Below are 20,487 nucleotides of genomic sequence, written 5' to 3' on the forward strand. Positions count from 1 at the left end.
TGGTAACAGAGAACCACTGCTGAAACTAAACGCACCGATTGCTGAGGGCTAATGTGGGGGCCAGATCTCAGCGTTAAAACACAATGCCTGCATGTGACAATTAATGAAAAAAGCAGCCTTGAATTTGAAAGAGAACAAGGAAGGAGAGAGATGAGAGTAATTATGTAATTATATTAATTCAAAGAAAAATAATTTTAAAACGCACTCTCGGCTGCCTGGTAAGAAAGAGATGGATGACATACTGCAGAGTTCTGGTCCGATGGTTGTTCTGTGAGGAAGGGAACGTTGGGTCCCTGTAGTTGTTATAACTCTCATGACTGCTCATTTCCCTATTGGATACCCTAAACAGTATGTCCATAGGCACAATGACGTGGTGGCAATCATTTATCCTCCATGGTGCTTCTCTCAGTTTAAGCATGTCATACCACCCTGAAGTCATTGTTTCTGTTTTTGATAACTGAACAATGTTGCCTAGGAATATTGCTACAATTTCATCTGTATCGGTTTCCATGGTAACCCATGTTACAAAACAGTCAGGCTAAGGTCAAATTTGTTCTCAGACAAAGATAAAGGGATTGACATGTCTGGAGAGAAAGAGGGAGAGAGGCCAAGCCAAGACTTTAATTCATGTTTGTCTCCCTTCCACCTAGATGTCACATTCTTCAATGGGGTGTTTAAAAATGTGGAAAGTGTGGTTGAAATTTTTGGTAAGTGAAATCTTAAATTGCAGGGGTTTTTTGTTTTTTTTTTTTTTCCCCTTTGGGCCTCCAACCAGCTCCCAAATAAAGACACGGAGACTTATTGCTAATCATGAATGCTTGGCCTTAGCTTAGGCTTGTCCCACTAGCTATTAGAAATTAACCAGTTTCTATCCATATACAATTAGTTTGCCTCGGGGGTTTTTACCTTTCATTCTATATGTCCTACTTTCCTGCGTCCTCAGTGACTGGTTGACTGGCCCTAGTGTCTCCCTGATGTCTCCTTTTCTTTCTTCCCTGAGCCTAAATTCTTTTTTTTTTAAGATTTATTTATTTATTATGTATACAACATTTTGCTTCCATGTATATCTGCACACCAGAAGAGGGCACCAGATCTCATAACGGATGGTTGTGAGCCATCCTGTGGTTTCTGGGAATTGAACTCAGGACCTCTGGAAGAGCAGTCGGTGCTCTTAACTGCTGAGCCATCTCTCCAGCCCGAGCCTAAATTCTTCCTCCTACTCTCCTTGCCACTTATACCTCCTACATCACTGTTGGCTGTTCAGCTTTTTATTAGACCAATCAGGTGCCTTAGGCAGGCAAGGTAAAACAGCAACACATCTTTACATAGCTAAACAAATGCAACACATCTTTGCATGATTAAACAAATATTCCTCCACACAAAGCTGCATTTATCCGTTGAGTGTCAGGATAGAGTGGGTATAGGAAGCTCTAAGAAATCCCTAGGGTCTTGTTCTTTGTCTCTGATCTCCCTGGCCTCCTTAGCCAACTGCCAGCATATAGCTGGGCTCCTTAAATGATAGTGATGGCATTTAAGGTGCATCACAGTGCCATTATATGCCTTCATTTTCCTAAATTCCATGTCCTAACTACAGAATTTCTGGGAAGAGAATGGCATCCTTGTTGTTATGTATTAGTGAGATGGCAAGCCTGATGGAGTTAAGTGGGTTGTTTGCTCAAGACTGTAAAGATAGAAGGAAAACATCCCTCACACCTAGACCTTAGGCCCTTATACCAATGTGGTTTGGTTTTCTCTCCACAACCAGCAAGTACATGTAAATGTTAAACCTTTGAAAGACTGTCAAACAATCCATGTGTGTTTCATATCAAGTATACAGCCACTGGGACACTATGAGGGTTGCCACTATCAAATATGAACAGTAACAATCAGATAATGCTATACTATTACTAGACCAAGCAAAGTCGCTGGAGACTATTTGTTTAGAAGAGATTGGGCATGGTGCCTATGACTCGGTATGGCTACCCTAGAGGCCTTTGAATGAAAATATACTTGTATGTAAGTGTACATCTACACATAAATGTTGGAAGGATTTTCAAACAACATTGAGTCATTCTTCACTCACTGATGAGACTTCATGGAACAAAAACTTGAGAAAGGAAAGGAAGTTTGAATGAGGAAGGAAGAAACCAGAATGGGCAAATAGGCCTGGTGCTCACAGACCGAACCTCTGTCTCATCAGAGTGACAGGCACCTCCTTCAGCATGGAACAGACCAGAAAAACAAACAAAAAAAAGCAAAGGATGGGGAGGCAAAGCTTGAGGTTTAGAGTTGAAGCAAGCAGTGTTTTTCTTATGTGCTTTATGCTTAAGGGTAGACCACCAGATGCTGGCATGGGCATGTCTCTGACTACAGGTGTCTTTATCTGTGAACTGGGATCAACTGAACAGTGCCTAGCCTGCAGGATTTCTGTGACGTTTATGGCATTAAAGAGAAAATCTTTGTAATGTATCACACACACGACCAATCTGAACTATTGTGCTATTGGAAATATCTAGTGCAGTTCCTGGTGCAGACTAGATGCTCAACTACTGTGTGTCCACATACCTTTCTTTTCTACACTGGCTTATAATTTACAGCATCGTCACCATGTCATGGGAGATTCCATCAGCAAACTAATAATTTCACAGGTAATAAAGGCATGTTTTATATACATTTATCTTACACCGCAGATAGTCTGAGGGTACCAGGATGGGTACAGTAGCTGTGTACAAGTAGCATACATAGCATTTCAGGTTTGCTCTATCTTGCTCCATTGCTGCCCTCTCTGGACATACCGACCAGCTTTTCAACTCTGGGCTTGGGGCCTCATGGTTGCAGAGTAGCTGCTGTGGCTCTAGCCAGCATATCCACATGCAAGGAAGGAGACAAGTACAGATCAAAAGTGTTTTCTTTTTTTCATGTGTCCATGTGAGTGCATGTCTGTGGAGGCCCAATGCCCATGCATGAGTTCTTCCTCAATTGCTCCCTGTCTTGTTCTTTGACTTAGAGAAGTTTACTTAAACCCAGAGAGCACCAATAGAGCCACTCTCGCTAGTCAGTTTGCTCTAGGGACCTACGGGCTCTGCCCTCTGAGGCAAGAATTGCTGGGAACTGCCATACCCACCTGACATTTCTGTGGATTCTGAGGATGCAAACACTTAAAGCCGGACTATCGTCCCAGCCCCAAATGGACCTTCCTACGTGTTTATTTCTGTATTAGGAAGCAAATATCTTCTAGGGGTCTTTGACAGACTTCCTCTTAAGTCCTTTTCAGCCAGACCTGGGGGATGTCCTCAGAGCCCATGGAAATACATACAGGGTTATAGTCACCAGCTGAGCATAGTAGTAAAAGTTATTCAGAAACCTAAGGCCCAGGCTGACCTTCCTGAACACTTTTCAGTTTTATTAATAAGGAAGCCACCAGCGTCTATCAGGTGGGTGTAACCAATGTGGCTGGGGCTGACCACCTGCTTTTGACTGACTGCACAGCAGGGAGTGACCATGCTCATGCCACCCCATCAGCCAGTGGTGCAGGAAGGCCAGGGGACAGAGCTCCTCCTGCCCTTGAGTTCCCAGCACCCACCAGGACCTGCTTTCTCTGCCCACAGACTGTCTAGGCTCTCACTTCACCTGGCTGCAGGCCGTCTTCACCAACTTTCCTCTGCTGCTCCAGTTTGTGAACAGTATGAGGTGTGTGGCTGGCCTCTGCCCCAGGGACTTCGAAGACTACGGCTGTGCCTGCAGGTTTGACATGGAAGGGCTGCCTGTGGATGAGTCTGACAGGTAAGTAGAAGCCACGGGTGAGCTCACTGCAGCCTAGTGACACCTTGGGTGGAGCAAATAAAGGCAGTGACCTGGAAGGAGAGACTTGGGAGAGATCTAATTCCATTATCTACTGCAAGGTAACTGGTACCCACCTCTCCACAATGCAGTGTAATGAGGGATGTTATTGTAGGTGTTTACCATGAGACTCTGTCATGGCAAAACTATAGTGCAGGCTTACTCCAAGATGGGGTTCCCTACAGTAAAACCACTAAGGTCCTTGTTATAATGCAGATTCGTGGGGTTCAACCCAGCCTATCAACTCAGCATACATGTAGTAGAGCCCAGATTTATCCTGTGTATTACTAGACGAAAAGCAATTACAGAGTTTGCTATTCAACCTTCGATAAGCATAAGCAATAAGAACCCATGGGTGCTGTGCTTGAGATAACCATAACACTACTCCCGCCTTAGTGTGGAACACAGGAAAACATATAAAGATGTTTTCCATCCCCATGGACAAGGGAAGTGCACACTGAAACAAAGTACCAAGATTGGCAATGACATTTAAAACCTAAAAACATTAAGCAAGCTTAATCAAGGTTGTGGTCAAGGGGTATGGGGATAGGAGGGCCAGCTGAGCCATTGAACGATTTGGGCAATCTGTTGCTATGTGTTCACATGCAAGAACCATTACTTATGACTCAGCAATTCCTATTTTCTGCTCCTTATTGACTTAACTTGTCTGTATTCCACTTTCTTTACCTTAAAAATGGAGGTAATTGCACAGCCTACTTCGGAGTCACTATTTCAGATTCAATGACTAAAAACATCAGCTGAAGGCTTTGGGAGTGTACCAGGTTATGAAGCTCAAGAGTATCAGTAACCATGGAAGCAAGACTGGGCTCATAGAAGCAGTAACAATAGGGATGGCAGTAGCAATGGCTGTATAAAGGTAGCTGCAGCAGTACTAATACTGGCAGTAATAATATCACAGTAATAGAAGCAACAGCAGCAGCCATAACACAGGAGGCACTGGGCTGGTAAGTAGTAATGGTGGCTGTAACCATAGCAACAGCATCAGCCACAGACAGCACCCAGACAGAGAATTGAACCTGGATCTCAACTTGCTCCAAGAATAATATCCTATCCCACAGACCTGTGCCCCAAACCCAATGCTGTGACATGTACGTTCTTTTGTCTATGTGGGCTCAGAGAAAGCAGGAAGGAATCTCTATGGAATTCCCATATTAGGCAGCTCATACCTGCCCTGGCATTTCTCCCTGAAGGACATCCTCTTTGGTTGTCTCTGTCCTTTGCTCTCCGAACCTCTGAGCTTCTCTTTCTTGCACCTGCTACACAGATAAGTGTGAGCATGCTGTCTGTCTCTGGACTCCACTTATTGTCCTCTAAGGAGAGAGTGCCCTTTCTTTGTACTCCCAGAACTAGTGACCCCCCTGACTGAGGGTCACTAACCTCTTTTTCAGAGGTTAAAAACTGATGAATCGAAAAGGATAAATTCTTGGTTGACAAAGAATGCTTGTTTACAATTAAGCAACAAATTATCCCCACCTTCAAACCTGCAAGAAAAGATAGATACAAGTTGCCTTTGGACGACAGAGCTAGTTTTCCATTTTAGAGACCAGGATCAGATAGTCCACACAGAGATGGGAAAGGCCTGGTTCTTCAGGGTATGTGACGTCAGGGCCATTCCTGGGAACACGTTTTTTCCTGTCAAGTTGCCCATGCCTTTTCCTTTAATTCTTTGAACACCCAAGGAACCTAGAAATCAAATAAATAAAGGAGTCATTCATCACTGTCTCCTACCCAGAAGGAGTTAGCAAAGGACTTGTGTCCCCACACTGGTGGGATGGTGAGCTGAATCTAATTTCAGTTACTTTGTACATTTTGGTCAGTGGGATGGGTGTTTCCGAATATCTTGGAAGATGGATTGTTTCCTCCTTGGACTTGCACACTAGAGCCCCAAAACATTTGCTGTTGTTTATTGAAATAGGTGTTTTCTTGAATCCAAGGAATCTTCCTCAGGCAGGATGAAAAAAAAAGTGTATCCATGGTCACCTTGCATCTGCTTGTTTTCTTGGTTGCTCTGTTCTCCACCGACTCCATTTGCATTGTGAGAGCCTTCTAGAGTCCTTCTAGTGATGGTGTCACCCCGTGATTTAGAAACCACCTGTGCTGTAAGAGAGCTTGTGCATCTCACACAGAGACCCACATACAAAAAGGTGGAAGGCCCCCGGGATCACTGACTGGTGATCTGCCTCTCTCTGTTTTCTGAATAGCGGCTGGGATCCTTCTCACCTTAATCCTGATCAGCTAAGGTTAATCCACTGCCATCCTTCTCCCCATCATCAACATACCCTTCTTTTCCTCTCTATTCCTCATATTATTCTCTTCCCTCTTTCTCTTTCTTGTGCCAGACTTTCTTACACAGCCAAGCCTGGTCTTGAACTTGCGATCTTCCTGCCTCTCCAGTGCAGGCGCTACCACACCTGACTTCCAGTGTTGGTGTCTTTATTTAGGAATATGAAATGACCCAAAAAAATGGCCTTGGCTCTGTCATCGCTGCTTATTTTCAGCAAGTAACAGAGTTGCCCCTGACACCTCTTGCCAATGCGGTTTCCTTAGAGAAGTCAGTTCCTATGTGAAGCCAAGCAGAAGGAGAAAGACAACTAACTGCTACTCTTAACATTGACTCAGACAGATGTAAAATGTGGTGACAATAACAAAAGTAACATTCAAAGACAGTGCCCAGACAAGGACCAGTGCAAGCCTGTCTTTACCTTCCCTGAGCCATTTTCACACCATGTCCTCCATCTGAGATCCAGGGCCATGTGGCTGGCCACAGAAGCCTGCGTGTTGGGCATGGGTGATACACACTTCCACCCCAAGCATGTAAGATAGCAGGTGGCATGGTGTGTGTGTGTGTGTGTGTGTGTGTGTGTGTGTGTGTGTGTGTAAAGAGATCACTAACAGGTACCATCCAGACATCAGGATGATCCTGGGCTTCCTGCCCGTCTCTACCCTAACCATTACCTCCCTTTATCCTGCCTGACCTGCCTCAGCTGCTGCTTCCAGCATCGTAGATGCTATGAGGAGGCTGTTGAGATGGACTGTCTCCAGGACCCTGCCAAGCTCAGCGCAGATGTGGATTGCATCAACAAACAGATCATGTGTGGTGAGCATTTTCAGGCCTCCTTGAGCCGAGGCATGAAGGGACCATTGCGTGGCCCATGTGGGATCCACCAAGACTGTCAACACCATCAGCAGTGTCATGGCTGGTACTTAGGTGACTGATGTGTTTGTGGTTCACATATAGTTAATGTGCAATGAATGCTTTTGTATGAAAGAAGCAAGAGTTTATCAGAATATCATCTGATTTATAATTTATTTACTCTTGTGACTGCAGAAGCTTTTAAGTGGCAAGTGCTTTGTTATTTATGCACCATGTAACAATGGAATAATTCCTTAACTTCTTAATCACAGAATGGGGAGGACAAAACCTCCTTTGAAAGAGAGGTTATGGAAACTAAATTAAGCCTGCTTGAGAAACGGTTGCTACCATGACGGGTATAGTAAGAACTCATTGCCACCTGCGGATATTGGAGTAGGAGTGTGTGGTCAAGCTGGGGGTGGCTGCTCTTTGTAAGAGGCAGGTGGATAACTCATATTCCTGTATGAGCACATTGTTTGCCATGTGACTCTAGGAATAGCATTTCACATGTCTGGGTAGCCCTGGAAGAAGCTGGATAGACCAAGGCATAGAGGCATGGGAGTGTATAGCATGGTGAGGTGCTAGACTGAGCCAGTCTCCTGCGTGCCTGCTGTAGACCTTAGTCTTCATGCACAGCAACTCTGACCTTCTGTCCCAACAACCTGTTAGATGAGCTCTACTGTTCTCAGCTTTCAAAGAAGAGAAGGAAAGTTCTGAGAAATTAAACAGCCTAGCTAAAGTCACAGAGGTGCTCAGCTGTAGAGCAAGGCATTGGACAAAGCCCCCAGTAAATCCCAAGTCCATGTTCTAAACCTGGTAGATCCTGGATCATTAACAGAAGGCAGAGGGAGGCACTGGGAGAAGACGGTGGACATGGAAAAAGACCATTCATCCACACACCCAGCAAACAGATACTTATTGTCTCCCCATATGGGACTGTTGAATCTGTGTAGGGGGTGGGGGCGTCTCCTGACCTTATTTCTGAACATGTCTCTGGTTGGTCAATGCATTAGTTACTTTTCTCATACCCTTGATGGAGTATCTGATAGGAGCAACTCAGAAAGGATTAAGCCGGTTCCAGGGTCAGAGTATATAGTCCATGGTGGTGGGGAAGGCATAGTTGTGGACGAAGATCTTTGCCAGGGCATCAGGAGAACAAAGCGGTGGCATATATGACACCAGCCTGAAGGCAGAGCACTCAGGCTGGAAGTTGGGTCCAGGATACTTCCTTGTTGCATTAATTGGAGGGGTGGGGGTGGGAGTTGGGAGCGTAAACATCTGTTCACCCCTGAAAGGCACTAACCCAAGAACAATTCCATTCAAGTCTAGTTGGTGAACCAATGAGTTTAACTGGGGTTTACAGGTACTTGGTCAAGTTATAGGTACTCTGCTGAAGATGTCTCTTTCACCCAGCAACTCTTGACCGCTTCTGTACCCTTGTGGGTGGAGACGGGGTGTCTTGTAACAGCTGGCCTTCTGGGGAATCTCTTGAATGCTCTCCTGTGCCACCTCGTGGGCTCCTCATTCCCAGCAACATGAGTCCTTCCTTCTCTCTCTGGGAGGATGTAATGAGCCTAATCTTGTGAAGGTCTTGTGTGGATTATCACAGTTGCCCTAATTCCAGGATGGAAACATCCGTCTCACACCTGGAGGATGGGTGGTCCCAATAGACCTCCAATGACCTTCCAACTAGTGTTTCACTTCCTCTAGCAAGGCTCCGTATTCTAAATGAAGCATGGTCTCCACAAATGATGCCACCGGCTGGGGACCAAGTGCTCAAACACATGAGCTTGTGAGGGTTCACTTCACAGTCAAGCCCTGGCAGTCAAAGATGGCAAATATTTTAGATGCTCACAGGAGCCATGGAGGAAGCAAGGCCAGGGTGGAGGGGGGCGGGGTGGCACGCTGTTTAAACAGGAAGGGTATTAGAAACTTCTTTGTGCAAAAATCGAAGAAGTCTTGAATCCGAATAACTATGTTTGTGAAGTATTCTTAACTGGCTTGTTATATATCTTGAGGGAGAGTTGTGTCTTTAATTGTCTAAACATACTAATACAAATTTGGCAAAGCATATTAAGTACTACCCCAAGATACATTGTGAGTCATGTGATGTATCAGGCAATATTAAATGTGCTTTCTGAGAACACTATAAAGGTCACATATTTATCTCTTTTCCAATCTTTCTGAAAACCATTGTATTTGCTTTATAAATGATAAATAACTTTAAATTTAAAAAAAATCAAAGAAGCAAGCAGTCCTAATGGCTGTGTGGGAGAAGAGTAACCAAGCAGAGCGTGGACACACTTGAGGTGTCCAGTGTGGAGTGGGGAACAGAAAGGAGTGGTAAAAAGTGTAGGAAAAGATGACACCCAAGGAAAACTGGAGGCGGTGGGCGGGCAAGGACAATCACACACCACTTCCTAGGTGACTCTGGGAAGTCAGTGAGGGCTTCTGAACCAATAGACATGCTTCAATTAAAGTGTTTCATCTTTACATGTCGTATCCCTAAGGATGGAGCCCAGAGCCTCTTGGGTGCTAGATAATCACTCTCTACCACTGAGATACCCTTCCTCATCCCACCCTAGCCTTTGACCTATTCTGGATCCTTCCTGACAGAAATGGGAAGACTAATATGGGGGGGGCTGGCATGAATGGACAGGAGATAGTGATAGTATGTAGGGCTGTGGGCAGCCCCCCCCAAAAAATGGATATAGGTGACACCAGGACAACAGCCCCATGGGTTGAGCATTCAAGACACATAGTGTGAATAGGACTCCCAAGTTGCTTCCACTAAACCAAAGAGGTGATGCCATCGTTAGAAAATTACAGGTGGAGCAAGTTTAGACAGGACAGCTCAGGAGGCCCTTGTTGGAGCTATCATTGCCTGTTGGGATTCTAAGTTTGATCTTTCTGCCTTGCTCTGCCCTTGCTACATGCTCAGAGTCCGAGGATCCTTGTGAGCGCCTACTGTGTACCTGTGACAAGGTTGCTGTTGAGTGCTTGGCTCAGTCTAGTGTCAACTCTTCACTGAATTTTCTGGATGCTTCCTTCTGCCTGGCTCAAACTCCAGGTGGGACAATGGGCCTGAACCCCACAATGGGGCTGAGCAGTGAGCAGGGGCCACAGTGGGACCGAGTGTGGTTGGGTGTCTTCAAATGTCAAGTATGGCCCTGCCAACTTCCCAGCCAACTGCTCTATATGCCTCCCCATGTGTTTCCTTGCAGAGACAACCAGCGTCAAAGCCCCAGCGACACTGCTACCTAGAGGTAAAGTTCCCAACATAGCTGGCTCTTTCTGGACTATAGAGGATGGTAGCAGCTGGCACAGGCACCTTCTCCAGTGAATTGGCTCACAGAGGCCGAAGCCACGGTTGACATTGACTCTGCCTCCCTTTGCTAGGAGACCAATACAAATATCCAGTATCAAAAGGTCCTAGTGCCAACTCTACCCCTGCTGGCAGGTAGATGTGAATTTAATCCCTTGAGGGCGTATATCCCAAGTTCTTTCTCTCTGTATAATAGTCAGAGGTCTGGTACACAATGGGACTCAGGCAGCATCTGTAACTCAGATGAATAGGGTTCTTACTCCATGTGTTCCTGGCTGCCAAAGCCTCCCTGGTATGGATCATGCCCTCCTCCTCTGTTTCCTCCTTGCACCCCCCCACACACACCCAGAGCAGAAAGCTCAGCCTGGCCGAGATGACTCTTTTAGGAGGAGAGGTTGTTTATCCTGTGAATCTCATGGTGGGAGGACTATTAATAACTCATAATTCTTACTCTAAGATGTGGATCTTAGGAAAAAATAAGAGTCAAGTTTATGGCTGCGTTCCTTGTTCATCAGTTTCTATGCTGTCTCTTTGCTAACCCTTTAGGCACCTAGGATGGATCCCATGCCACTTTAGGCATCTCATCTATCCTTTTTTGTGTGTGTTTACGTCTCCTTCCTGGAATTAACTGTGTAATTTTGTTAAGGAGAAAACTGCAGTGTGGTTGTGTTGGTGTTTATGTGTGTGGGGAGTGTGCATGTATGAAGATAGCATATGCATGCCGTAGGTGGTACGTGAATAGGTGTGAGTGTAAGTGTGTACATGGGTATGTGGGCACACTTGTAGGAATGAGGGAGTGTGTACAAGGATTGTGTACACAGGTGTATCTCTGTGCATTTTCTACACTCAGTACTCTTTGTAACGATAAGTCTTTATGCTGAGCCACCGGAACCCCACTGCCATGTGGGTACCCAAAATAACACACAGAGTCTTATATTATTAACAATGCTGTTTGGCCAGTGACTAGGATTTCTTCTATGCTAGCTCAGTCTTAATTATCATAAGTCTATATATTTTAAAAGACTTATCGAGGATGCCTTCTGCTGGCATCCTCTTCCTGGGATCACATGATGGCTCCATAGAGAAGAGAGAATGAGAAAGAGGAAGAGCAAGAGAAGGACTTCCTTCTTGTCCTTGCTTATATTCTGAATCTGTCTGCTATGTCACTTCCTGCCCGGCTCACCAGACTTTTCTTTCTTACATTTCCCAAAATTCTCCTCAATTCCTAGTCCCACCTAACTTGCTCCCCTATTGGCCAACCGTACTTTATTCAACAACCAATGAGATAAACATATACACAGAAGGACCTCCCTCATCAGCCCTTTACGGCAAGGGTCTTTTTTACCTCAGGGTCCATACCCCACTTCCTGGATTCACCTTGTGTCCCAGGTAGCCCTCTTCCTCCAGCAGAACCCAGAAGTGGCTGTGTTTCTTTCTGAGTTGGGCAATGCTGAGCAGCCTATGGTCCTGGATGAGTAAGATATCCAAGGAGCCCTCAGCTATAACAGAGAGCTCTTCCTGGTGACACCTTTCGTAGAGCCTCCCATCCTTGGCCCTGTAGTGTTCAGCCTGCTCATCTTAGAGCCCCCGAGGCTTTATTTTGACAGTGTGTTGAGGTGTTGTTGCTATTGGTGGCTCTCTTTCTCCAGGGGTTCCTGAAATTCCCACAGACACCCATCAGACAGCCCTCTCAGGAGAAGGTAAGTGTAAAGGAACATGCGACCAACCACCCTTGTCTCATCTCTGCCACTCTATAGTGGTTTGATGACATCAGCTCCCCAACATGTTCCCTGTCTGCCTCATTATGGAGCTTAGTAGTTCCAGAGGCCCTGGTCCTTCCCAAGCAAGGCACCTGTTTCTACTTCCTCAGCTTTCTCTTGCCCCTGAGTCTTCACCTCTTGGGGAGCAGAGGCACAATGCTGCAGGCTTGTCCAGATGAACCACACATATGTTTCAATGAGCCCTCCAAGTCTTGCGTGGGATACACATATGCCAGGAATTTTCGTGTCGCTTATCTGAAACCCAAATTTAGTAGGCATACTAAATATATACTCCTCTCTCGATGCAGTCACCCTACTGAGCCCTCCTTCCAAGAATCTGCTATTTTCCCTTTCCTCTGTCCTTATTCCTAATGTTTCCCTGACTGTAGGACTGGCTCAGGTGCTTAGCCTGATCCATAATACAGTGTTGTCTCCTTCGACAGTGGCTGGTGAGATGAGAGCAGACAGACTGACAACACTATCCAGGACAGGTAAACAGAAGAAACATCAAAGAGGGCTCTGCTGGGCAGAGTAGAGACACTGCCTAAAGACAAGTGCTCTTGTCCAGTGCCTACTATCAGATGGGCCCCAGGGGAAGTGCAGGGCTCATTTACAGAGTATACAGGACACTGGGGCACAAGAATCTTACATTTTCTGTCACTCAGCCAGAAGAGCTTGGTGAATTCAATGCAAGCATGACCACCAAGCCTAAAAAATATCTAGGACAAATTTTAATTGGTGAACCTGACGTAACCAGACATGCTCGTGGTGATTAGCATCAATTTCTGTACTAATGAGTGTAAGCAACCGACAGTGATTATTTGCTTGTTACTAAGAATGGTTAAGTAAATGGATCCCAATTGACGGGCAGCACCATCATGGAAGGTCTCCAGTGTGCAGGCACTAGATAAACACCCCAGATTCTCCCTTGTCCCAGGGGTCCTGTTATTATCCCATGAAAGAGAAGTTCCGAGGGTGGGGTCACTCACCCAGGATGTGTCAGTTCAGAACTTCATGGGTCTGAGCTGGTAGGTTTTGCTTTGAAAAAACTGGGCAGCCGCAGTAGAGGATAGGCCAGATGTTCCTTTGATGAGGCAACTGTGTTCACACCAGTCAGCCTCAAAACTTCAGTTTTGTATAACACTATCACTGTTTTGACCCACGAGTATGTTAAGTTTCCTTTAGTCACCATCTCTCTTCTTTACAGTACAGTGGGAAGGGAAATGGGAACTTAGCATAGTGCCCGAGTCCCACCCTGGCCTGGCTTTGCATCCGACCCCTACCTAACTTCATAACTCTCGAGGAGTGTCTTAACTCTCCCATATGTCTCTCTCATCCCGTCTTCAATCGGGTGAGCAGGACACCCCTGACTTGTGAGCTGCCATTAAGTGAGTCAGAAGAACAAAGTCCTTATTGTCATATCATTTGGCACACAGTAGGAGCTTTATAAGAGGTTTTTTGTCATGGCATTTGGCACACAGTAGGAGCTTTATAAGAGTTTTTGTCATGGCATTTGGAACACAGTAGGAGCTTTATAAGAGTTATGGCATGTGGATTTGGAACACAGTAGGCACTTTGTAAGAGCTATGTCATATCATTTGGAACACGGGAGGAGCTTTGTGAGAGTTAGGAAGGACTCACCTCACAAAACCCCTCGGCTCAACTGCTCTCCTAGAGCCAACAGCGGCATGCAATCCCATTCCCCTGGACTGCCTGCTGATCTGTTTAAAACAAATGATTTTTTTTTTCTTTCAGTATTTTTCCCTTCTAAATTCTGCAGAATCCACAGTCTCACCGGTGGCTTTTCTGCAAATTCCCCTGCCTCGAAAACTGTGGCTGCATTTGCCAACAAGCACGTTTGGAGGGTCCCTTTGGTCCCCTATGGTGACCCTGATAGCTTGGCTGTCCTAGGAAATCTCACAGTCGGGAGGGTCAGGTCATTCTGGGCCTAGTTCTATGCCTCTGGAGACCAAGACAGGTAGACTGGGGTTGACACTCATTCTGCCTGTCTTCTCTTAGGGGCAGAATCTGTCAGGCTGGGGTTGACACTCATTCTGTCTGTCTGTCTTCTCTTAGTGGCAGAATCTCTCCAAGATCTTCAAGGCATGGGAGCTGCTAGGACCACATCAAGTCCAGGTAAGCCCATCTGGCTCTCCCTACCTTTTGCATATGTAAAAATGTGAAACCAATGCATGCCAAAGGAGTCTCAGACCAATCCCCAAACGGAAGAAAGAATTGAGCATAACAAGTCTCTATATCCCTCCATAAAGTACACACGTAGAATTAAAAGACACAGTAGCAGGAAGCAATACAGAGTTCTCAGGTAACGATGCGATTATGAAATTACATTTAGTTTCCCATTTTAAATTACTTATCATTCCATTATGTAAAAACAGATACTTGGGATATTTAAGGTATTTACTAGTAGCCTCATGTATTAGTTACTTTTCTATTGCTACAATAAAACACCCTAAACAAGAAAATTTATAGAAGGAAGAGTTTATTTGGGCTTACTATTTCAGAGGGCTGGAGTCCATGATGGCAGAGACGAAGCAATAGGTGGTAGGTGGTTGGAGTAGCGATAGTTGGAGTAGTTACTCACCTCACCTCCGCACCTGTAGCAGTGACCATGCCTTTTGGGCGTGGTTACAGGTGAGGACATGACCTATTAAAGGGAAAGGATGGGTCTCGGAAGCCCCCGGAGGAGGCAGAGAGCATCGAGGAGGTAGGGTGTGTGGTTACAGGTGCAGAGGCAAATATATCGCTACAGCAACAGCTGAGAGCTCACACATTACAACGGCAAGTAGGAAACAGAGCTAAGTGGGAATGGTACCAATCTGTTGATACATCAAAGCCTGTCACCCAGTGACACAGCTCCTCTTAAAGGCCACACCTTCTAATCCTTCCCCAAATCGTTCCAAGTATTGAAACATGAGGCTGTGGGAGCCATTCTCATTCAAACCAGCACACCTTGGCCATAGCAGCCTTACTGGACAAGGGATGCAATCAGACAGCCCGGAGAGTTGCAGGAGAGACTTTGACATAATCCCAAATATGTTGAGAAGCAGCTGCAGTGTTTGGATAAGTTTCCACAAGAGTGGGAGCTCTCCTTGCCACGTGGCACCCTACTTTTTCCACCCTTCTCTTTGTCTCTTGCCGTGAGCAGCTAGAAGGGTCCTCTGGCAGGTGTGCAATTGTAAACATAACACAATCTCAGGCCTGAAAGGTCACCACAGTTCTAATAGTTAGCAGGTGGTCTAGCCCAGGCTCCTGGAAATGTAAAATTTGGAAACACAGAGACATTCACGTAGAATACACAAGTCTCTAAAAGCACGCCTCCTCAGCGTCTGCAAGCACAGTGTGAGGTGCACTCTCCTTACATGTCTGTGTTCTCGGAGTCTCTGCTTGCATTTGACCACGTGACCTTGACCACTTGTGCATGTGCAAATGTCTCCGGGTGACTCTTTAAGTCTGAAACATCCAGCTGTATACTTGCAGGGTCTGCAGAGATTGCTGCCAGAGCTGAAGGTGCAATGCATGTCCCTGGGGGCCTTAAAACATCGAGCTTGGAAGTGTCATCTGTTGTCAATGGTTCTCAGGAGACACCTGGAAAAGGTAGGTGAGAGCCAGCACCCAGGAGGATCTGAACTCCTCTGTGCTCTACGAGTCTTACAGCTAGCATTAACAAAGTGTAGAGATTGTCATCTCCAAGGCTTTTAGGTTACTTTATAAGTTGTGACCTTTCCTGTTAGTGCAACCAGAAGGCATCAGCCGCTTTTACTAGAAAAGCTCTTTGCGGCTCAAGGGTTCAAAACTTACCTCTGCCTCTGAGCTGCTATGAGGCTGAGTCTGGGTAGGAACCAGGGTTTTCTGCCACCTGGCTCTGTCCTAGCATCACTCTGCTTCTACTGGCCTAGAAGCCAGGAGCTTGGCTTCGATCCACATTGTGTTGTGGGTGGCTAACTAGAAAGACGAAGCACCTGGGTACTAATTATCCTTTCTCTCCTCCCTGGGATGCCTTCCCAAAGGACCTGCACCTGGGAAGAGGCCCAGGCATTAGGACTCACTGGGCAAACATCCTGTGGCGTCCACTGAAGAGCAATGGAGAAGGTTGTAGGCAGATGAAGAAGGGTATGAGGAGAGACAGAGAGACAAGAACAGAGTGAGAAAAGCCAGAAAGGCAAGGCCATCATGTGTCCTTGATATGCCCTGAAAGCCTAAGAAGACAGCTCAGACTCTTCAGGCTTCTAGGCTCTTCTAAACAATAGGGTGTGGCCCACGGGGTATCTTTGGTCCTGACAAGTCCCATTCTTTATGGGATTTAATAAGGAATTCAGTAAAGCAACAGAAGCCAAATTGAAGGAGACTTGTTCTCTGAAATGAAGAGGGCATGGCACACAAGGACAGGATCCTCCCAAAGTAGTTCTCATACAACTGGGACACGGCTCCTCTTTGGAACTCTGTCCTAGCTCTCCTGAAAGTTTGTGTCCTTAACTAGCCTGTGAAAGACTGGCCTTCCTGCGTCTGGGTGATGGGGACAGCACACAGACCCTGCGGCAGCTTGGAGAGATGCTCTTCTGTCTAACATCCCGCTGCCCAGAGGAATTTGAATCTTATGGCTGCTACTGTGGAAGAGAAGGAAGAGGCGAGCCAAGGGATACCCTGGACAGGTATGGATAAGAGAAGGGTGCAATGAGGCAAATTGCAAAATGGCAATGAGGTTGCAAGTGTCTGAAGGACCCCTCGTCTGCATTGGGCTTTCCTTCAAGTTTCCCAAAGAGCTGGCTCTGGACATCGTGGATCTGGACATGGGTTTTCATTGAGAGTGGCACAATAACGTGACGGACTGTCTTTCCTGATGAGCCACTAAGGTTAGCCATTCGTCTAGGAAAGGGACAAGTCACACTGAGCTAGATCTCCCCTTCCCCCCCATTCTTTAGTATTATTTATTTATTTGTTACTTTCTACCCCAGCCACAGATTCCTCTCCCTCCTCTATTCCCAGTCACCCTTCCCAACCCTTCTCAGTTCCCACTCCCCAGTCCACTCCTCCATTTCTGTTCAGGAAAGGACAGGTCTCCCATGAATATCAACAAAGCACAGCATATTGAGTTGCAGTTAAGACTAAACACCTTCCCCTGTACTAAGTCTGGGCCAAGTGACCCAGCATGAGGTGTAGGGTCCTAAATGCCAGTAAGAGAGTCAGAGACTACCCCTGCTCCCACTGTTAGGAGTCCCACAAGAAGACCAAGCTACACAACTGTAACATACATGCACAGGGCCTAGGTGAGTCTCATGCAGGCTCCCTGGTTGTCGGTTCGGGCTCTGTGATCCCCTATGGGCTCAGATTAGTTGATTCTGTAGTGTGTCTGGAGTTCGCTGAGCCAGATCTCTTGATGTTTCACTACAACCACAGACTACCCTTCATCCTACAAGGACTGGCTTGCTAACACACGCAGGATGACTCTAGACTGACCTCTTGTGCAATATAGAGTAGGGATCTGCGTTTGGTTAACTCAGAAGAAGGCAAAATGTAAGCTATCTTCTTAACAACTTTTAAGTATTTTTGTTAAATTTCATAACCATCACTCTTTGGGGGAAGTTCCTTTGTCTTCATATACAGATCCATTTATTTACATGGACATTCAGCCTACATCTCTGGGGGCTTAGCATTGTGCCAGGCATCAAACAAGGTAGTGGAGAAACAAAAATGATTATAACTAAGCAAAAGAGGAATAGAAGTAAATTCCTCATGCTCGATAGAAGATTACACAATGAAGGGAACAGGCAATTAGGCAAAAGTTCATGGACAAAATAGGCAATTACAAGGGATGCACTTTGAGTTGAAAGAATATTCTAAGAGCGCGGTTGATAGAATATCAATCCATCTACACAGCCACCCCTATCTTAGCGCTTTGCTCTTTTTTTTACTGAACAGTCAGTCATTTAGGTTGTCAATGAAGGAACTCGGGGGCAATCCCCCACCAGATGGCCCTACTGAAATTTTAGTTGTAGCAGTTAAAGCTGCAGTGCCATCAAAGGTATATTTATCTAATGAGGCTCTACTACATGCCCTTTGTCCTCCATTAATGAGAGAGCTTGGAAAACGTCAAGACTCCAGAGAACACAGCACTTTCCATTGAGATAAGGAAGACTGGCACATAACCATCAGAAGCCTCCATGTCCCATTAATTCTCATGGGGGGAATGGAGGCAATGTTTGAGGTACCTTTTGATCACTGACCATATTTTATCCAAATACACAGAATGTGAGTGGTTAGGAAAATAAGTAGGTTGGTCTTTCGGACACCTGCAGGAGGAAATTAAAACTCAAAAGCTACAGACGGAAACTCTGAATGGCAGTGTCCCTGGTGTCACGTTCTACAAGAACGTAATCTCAACACCACGTGCTAAGTAAGTCATGGACAGGTAATTTGCAAGATCACTTAACATTCCCAATGACACTGACTTTAAACTGCAACTATTTGCTCATTTCCCATCCCACCCCTGTAACCATGGCAAATACACACATAAGAGAGCACGGCTCCCCTGGAGTGGCAGCTGAACATGGGGCAGCCATTGACCTCAGTCCCTGGGTAACGTTGAGTGTGTGAGGCAGGGTTATTCTTCTGGCCTGGCAACAAAATTGGTAAAGCTGCTGTGTGATTAAGGAAAGGTTACAAGTATGATCACCTGAAGGCGATGGAGAAGGCATGTAGATCCAAAATGCCTTTATTCAGATAAATACCAGCCAAGCGCAAGCCAGAGTGTGCCCAGAGGCAGCAAGGCAGGGAGGCCAGAGAGAAGGGCCGTCCACGTGTGCCTGGTCCCTTAAGAATCGTCCCCGTGTCATCTTTGACCTCCCCTGACCACGCCCTCATGGACGTGGCCAGGCACACCTGTAGGAGCTACTAGGAGGCGGAGCTACAGTGTCTCCCTACAATTCCTCTTTTAGTCTAAAAAAGGATTAAAACTTAATAGTGTAAAGCATCCAAAATTAACAATCATAAAGGTGAAATACAAGAAGATACAATAATCTGCTAGTGCACATCCTAACTATGTCTACTCTGGCTAAGCCCTAGAGTCATGCGGAAAGGGTGTCTAAGTTGAACACCTCCTTCCAATCACCCTTAGTTGGTCTCCGGGAGGGAAAGCGTGAGAGGCACCGTTAATCCTCGTGTCTCCATTATCCTATTTCACAGAGGAAACAAGCTGTGCCCACAACCAGAAAGGCAGCAGGAAGTGGGAGAGGTGTCTTAGGCCTGCAACTTCCTGTTAGCTATCCAGTGCGTTCTAAAGTCAGTCTGTGCATAGCCCCAAACGGAGCACTAGGGAGTAACTGCTGTAGATGGCCGCCACTGACTGTCACCGTCGCAAGTGTTCCGGGGATAGCATCTGGCCAAGGGGATGCTGATTTGTCGGGCCGTGTAGGTGGGTCTGAGCACGGGGCACTGGCTCATTCACCGTGTTTGCTGGAGCCCTACCCTAATGCTAGGCTGTGCCAGTTGCAGGTCTTTGGGGCTCCCCTACTCTTTCAGGTTGAGGGTTTAAAGGGGTGCCCCATGGGTATGAAGTTAAGTATTCCGTTACTAGATGCTTGGATGGAGTAGGGTCACTGTACTGACAGGGGACACTTGTGCAAGCTGAAGGGGCACCCTTCCTGAAAAAGCCTTCACTCCCATCTGCTGGAAAGGAAAACTGATAAATGTATTTGCCACCAAGAGTCCCAATGAAAAATAAAAAGAAAACGTAGAAATCCTAGGTAGACACAGTGGGGTTGATGCTGTGTTGGAGGCATCCTATTGGCACTGTACACGACCTGAGCCGCCTTTGACGTGGTAGTAGCCGCCCTCACTCTGGAAAACAGCCCTTGCAAATCTTAGCACCCTTGGGACAGCCCTTGGAAATCTTAGACTTCCTGGTTTTGTGGCAGAACCCTGGGAAATAAAAGGTTTCCTTGGTCTTAGGTGCTGTTTGTCCCATCACTGCTGTTTGGAGCAGGTGAGACCACTGGGCTGCCTGCGTAGGAGTCGTTCTCGGTCATCTGTGGTATGTGAGGACCACACGCCCAAGTGTAAGTGTGGAGGCTGCCTAGAGTCCTTCTGCTTTCATGTCTGTATCCAGGCTGCATCTGGGCTGTAGATGCTACATACCTCCATGCCCTTTACTTCACGACACATCTTTCCACCGATGAGGGGCTTGTGTTCAAGAGCCAGAGTCAGCGGCCTTAAGCATCACAGCTGATTGATGATCCAGTAGCCTGGGCTTACTGAGCCCATGCTGTGGGCTGTGGTAAGCCCTTGGAAGGCACACTTAGTCCTCATACTGATCCTAGGAGGCAGCTCTATTACTTTTGTGTTTCATAGAAGGAACTAATGATGCCCACAGCCAGACAGGCAGAAGGAAGTAG

General features: G+C 46.3%; 1 protein-coding gene across 2 annotated transcripts in view; it reads left to right on the top strand.

Annotated features, from left to right (window-relative positions):
- Oc90 (otoconin 90) overlaps positions 1–20,487 on the top strand; it is a 30,616-nt gene that overhangs the window by 8,219 nt on the left and 1,910 nt on the right. The window contains exons 3-13 of one of the 2 annotated variants that reach the window (XM_027431563.2): positions 651–707; positions 3,609–3,783; positions 6,846–6,958; positions 9,936–10,064; positions 10,219–10,260; positions 11,969–12,019; positions 12,523–12,570; positions 14,162–14,215; positions 15,578–15,694; positions 16,578–16,749; positions 20,045–20,151. In XM_027431563.2, coding sequence (XP_027287364.1) covers positions 651–707; positions 3,609–3,783; positions 6,846–6,958; positions 9,936–10,064; positions 10,219–10,260; positions 11,969–12,019; positions 12,523–12,570; positions 14,162–14,215; positions 15,578–15,694; positions 16,578–16,749; positions 20,045–20,151 — 1,065 coding nt within the window. The remainder of the gene's footprint in view (positions 1–650; positions 708–3,608; positions 3,784–6,845; positions 6,959–9,935; positions 10,065–10,218; positions 10,261–11,968; positions 12,020–12,522; positions 12,571–14,161; positions 14,216–15,577; positions 15,695–16,577; positions 16,750–20,044; positions 20,152–20,487) is intronic. The other variant, XM_027431562.2, reaches the window with a different exon arrangement.

Source organism: Cricetulus griseus, chromosome 10, assembly GCF_003668045.3.
Source record: "Cricetulus griseus strain 17A/GY chromosome 10, alternate assembly CriGri-PICRH-1.0, whole genome shotgun sequence".
NCBI classification, from domain to species: Eukaryota; Metazoa; Chordata; class Mammalia; order Rodentia; family Cricetidae; genus Cricetulus; species Cricetulus griseus.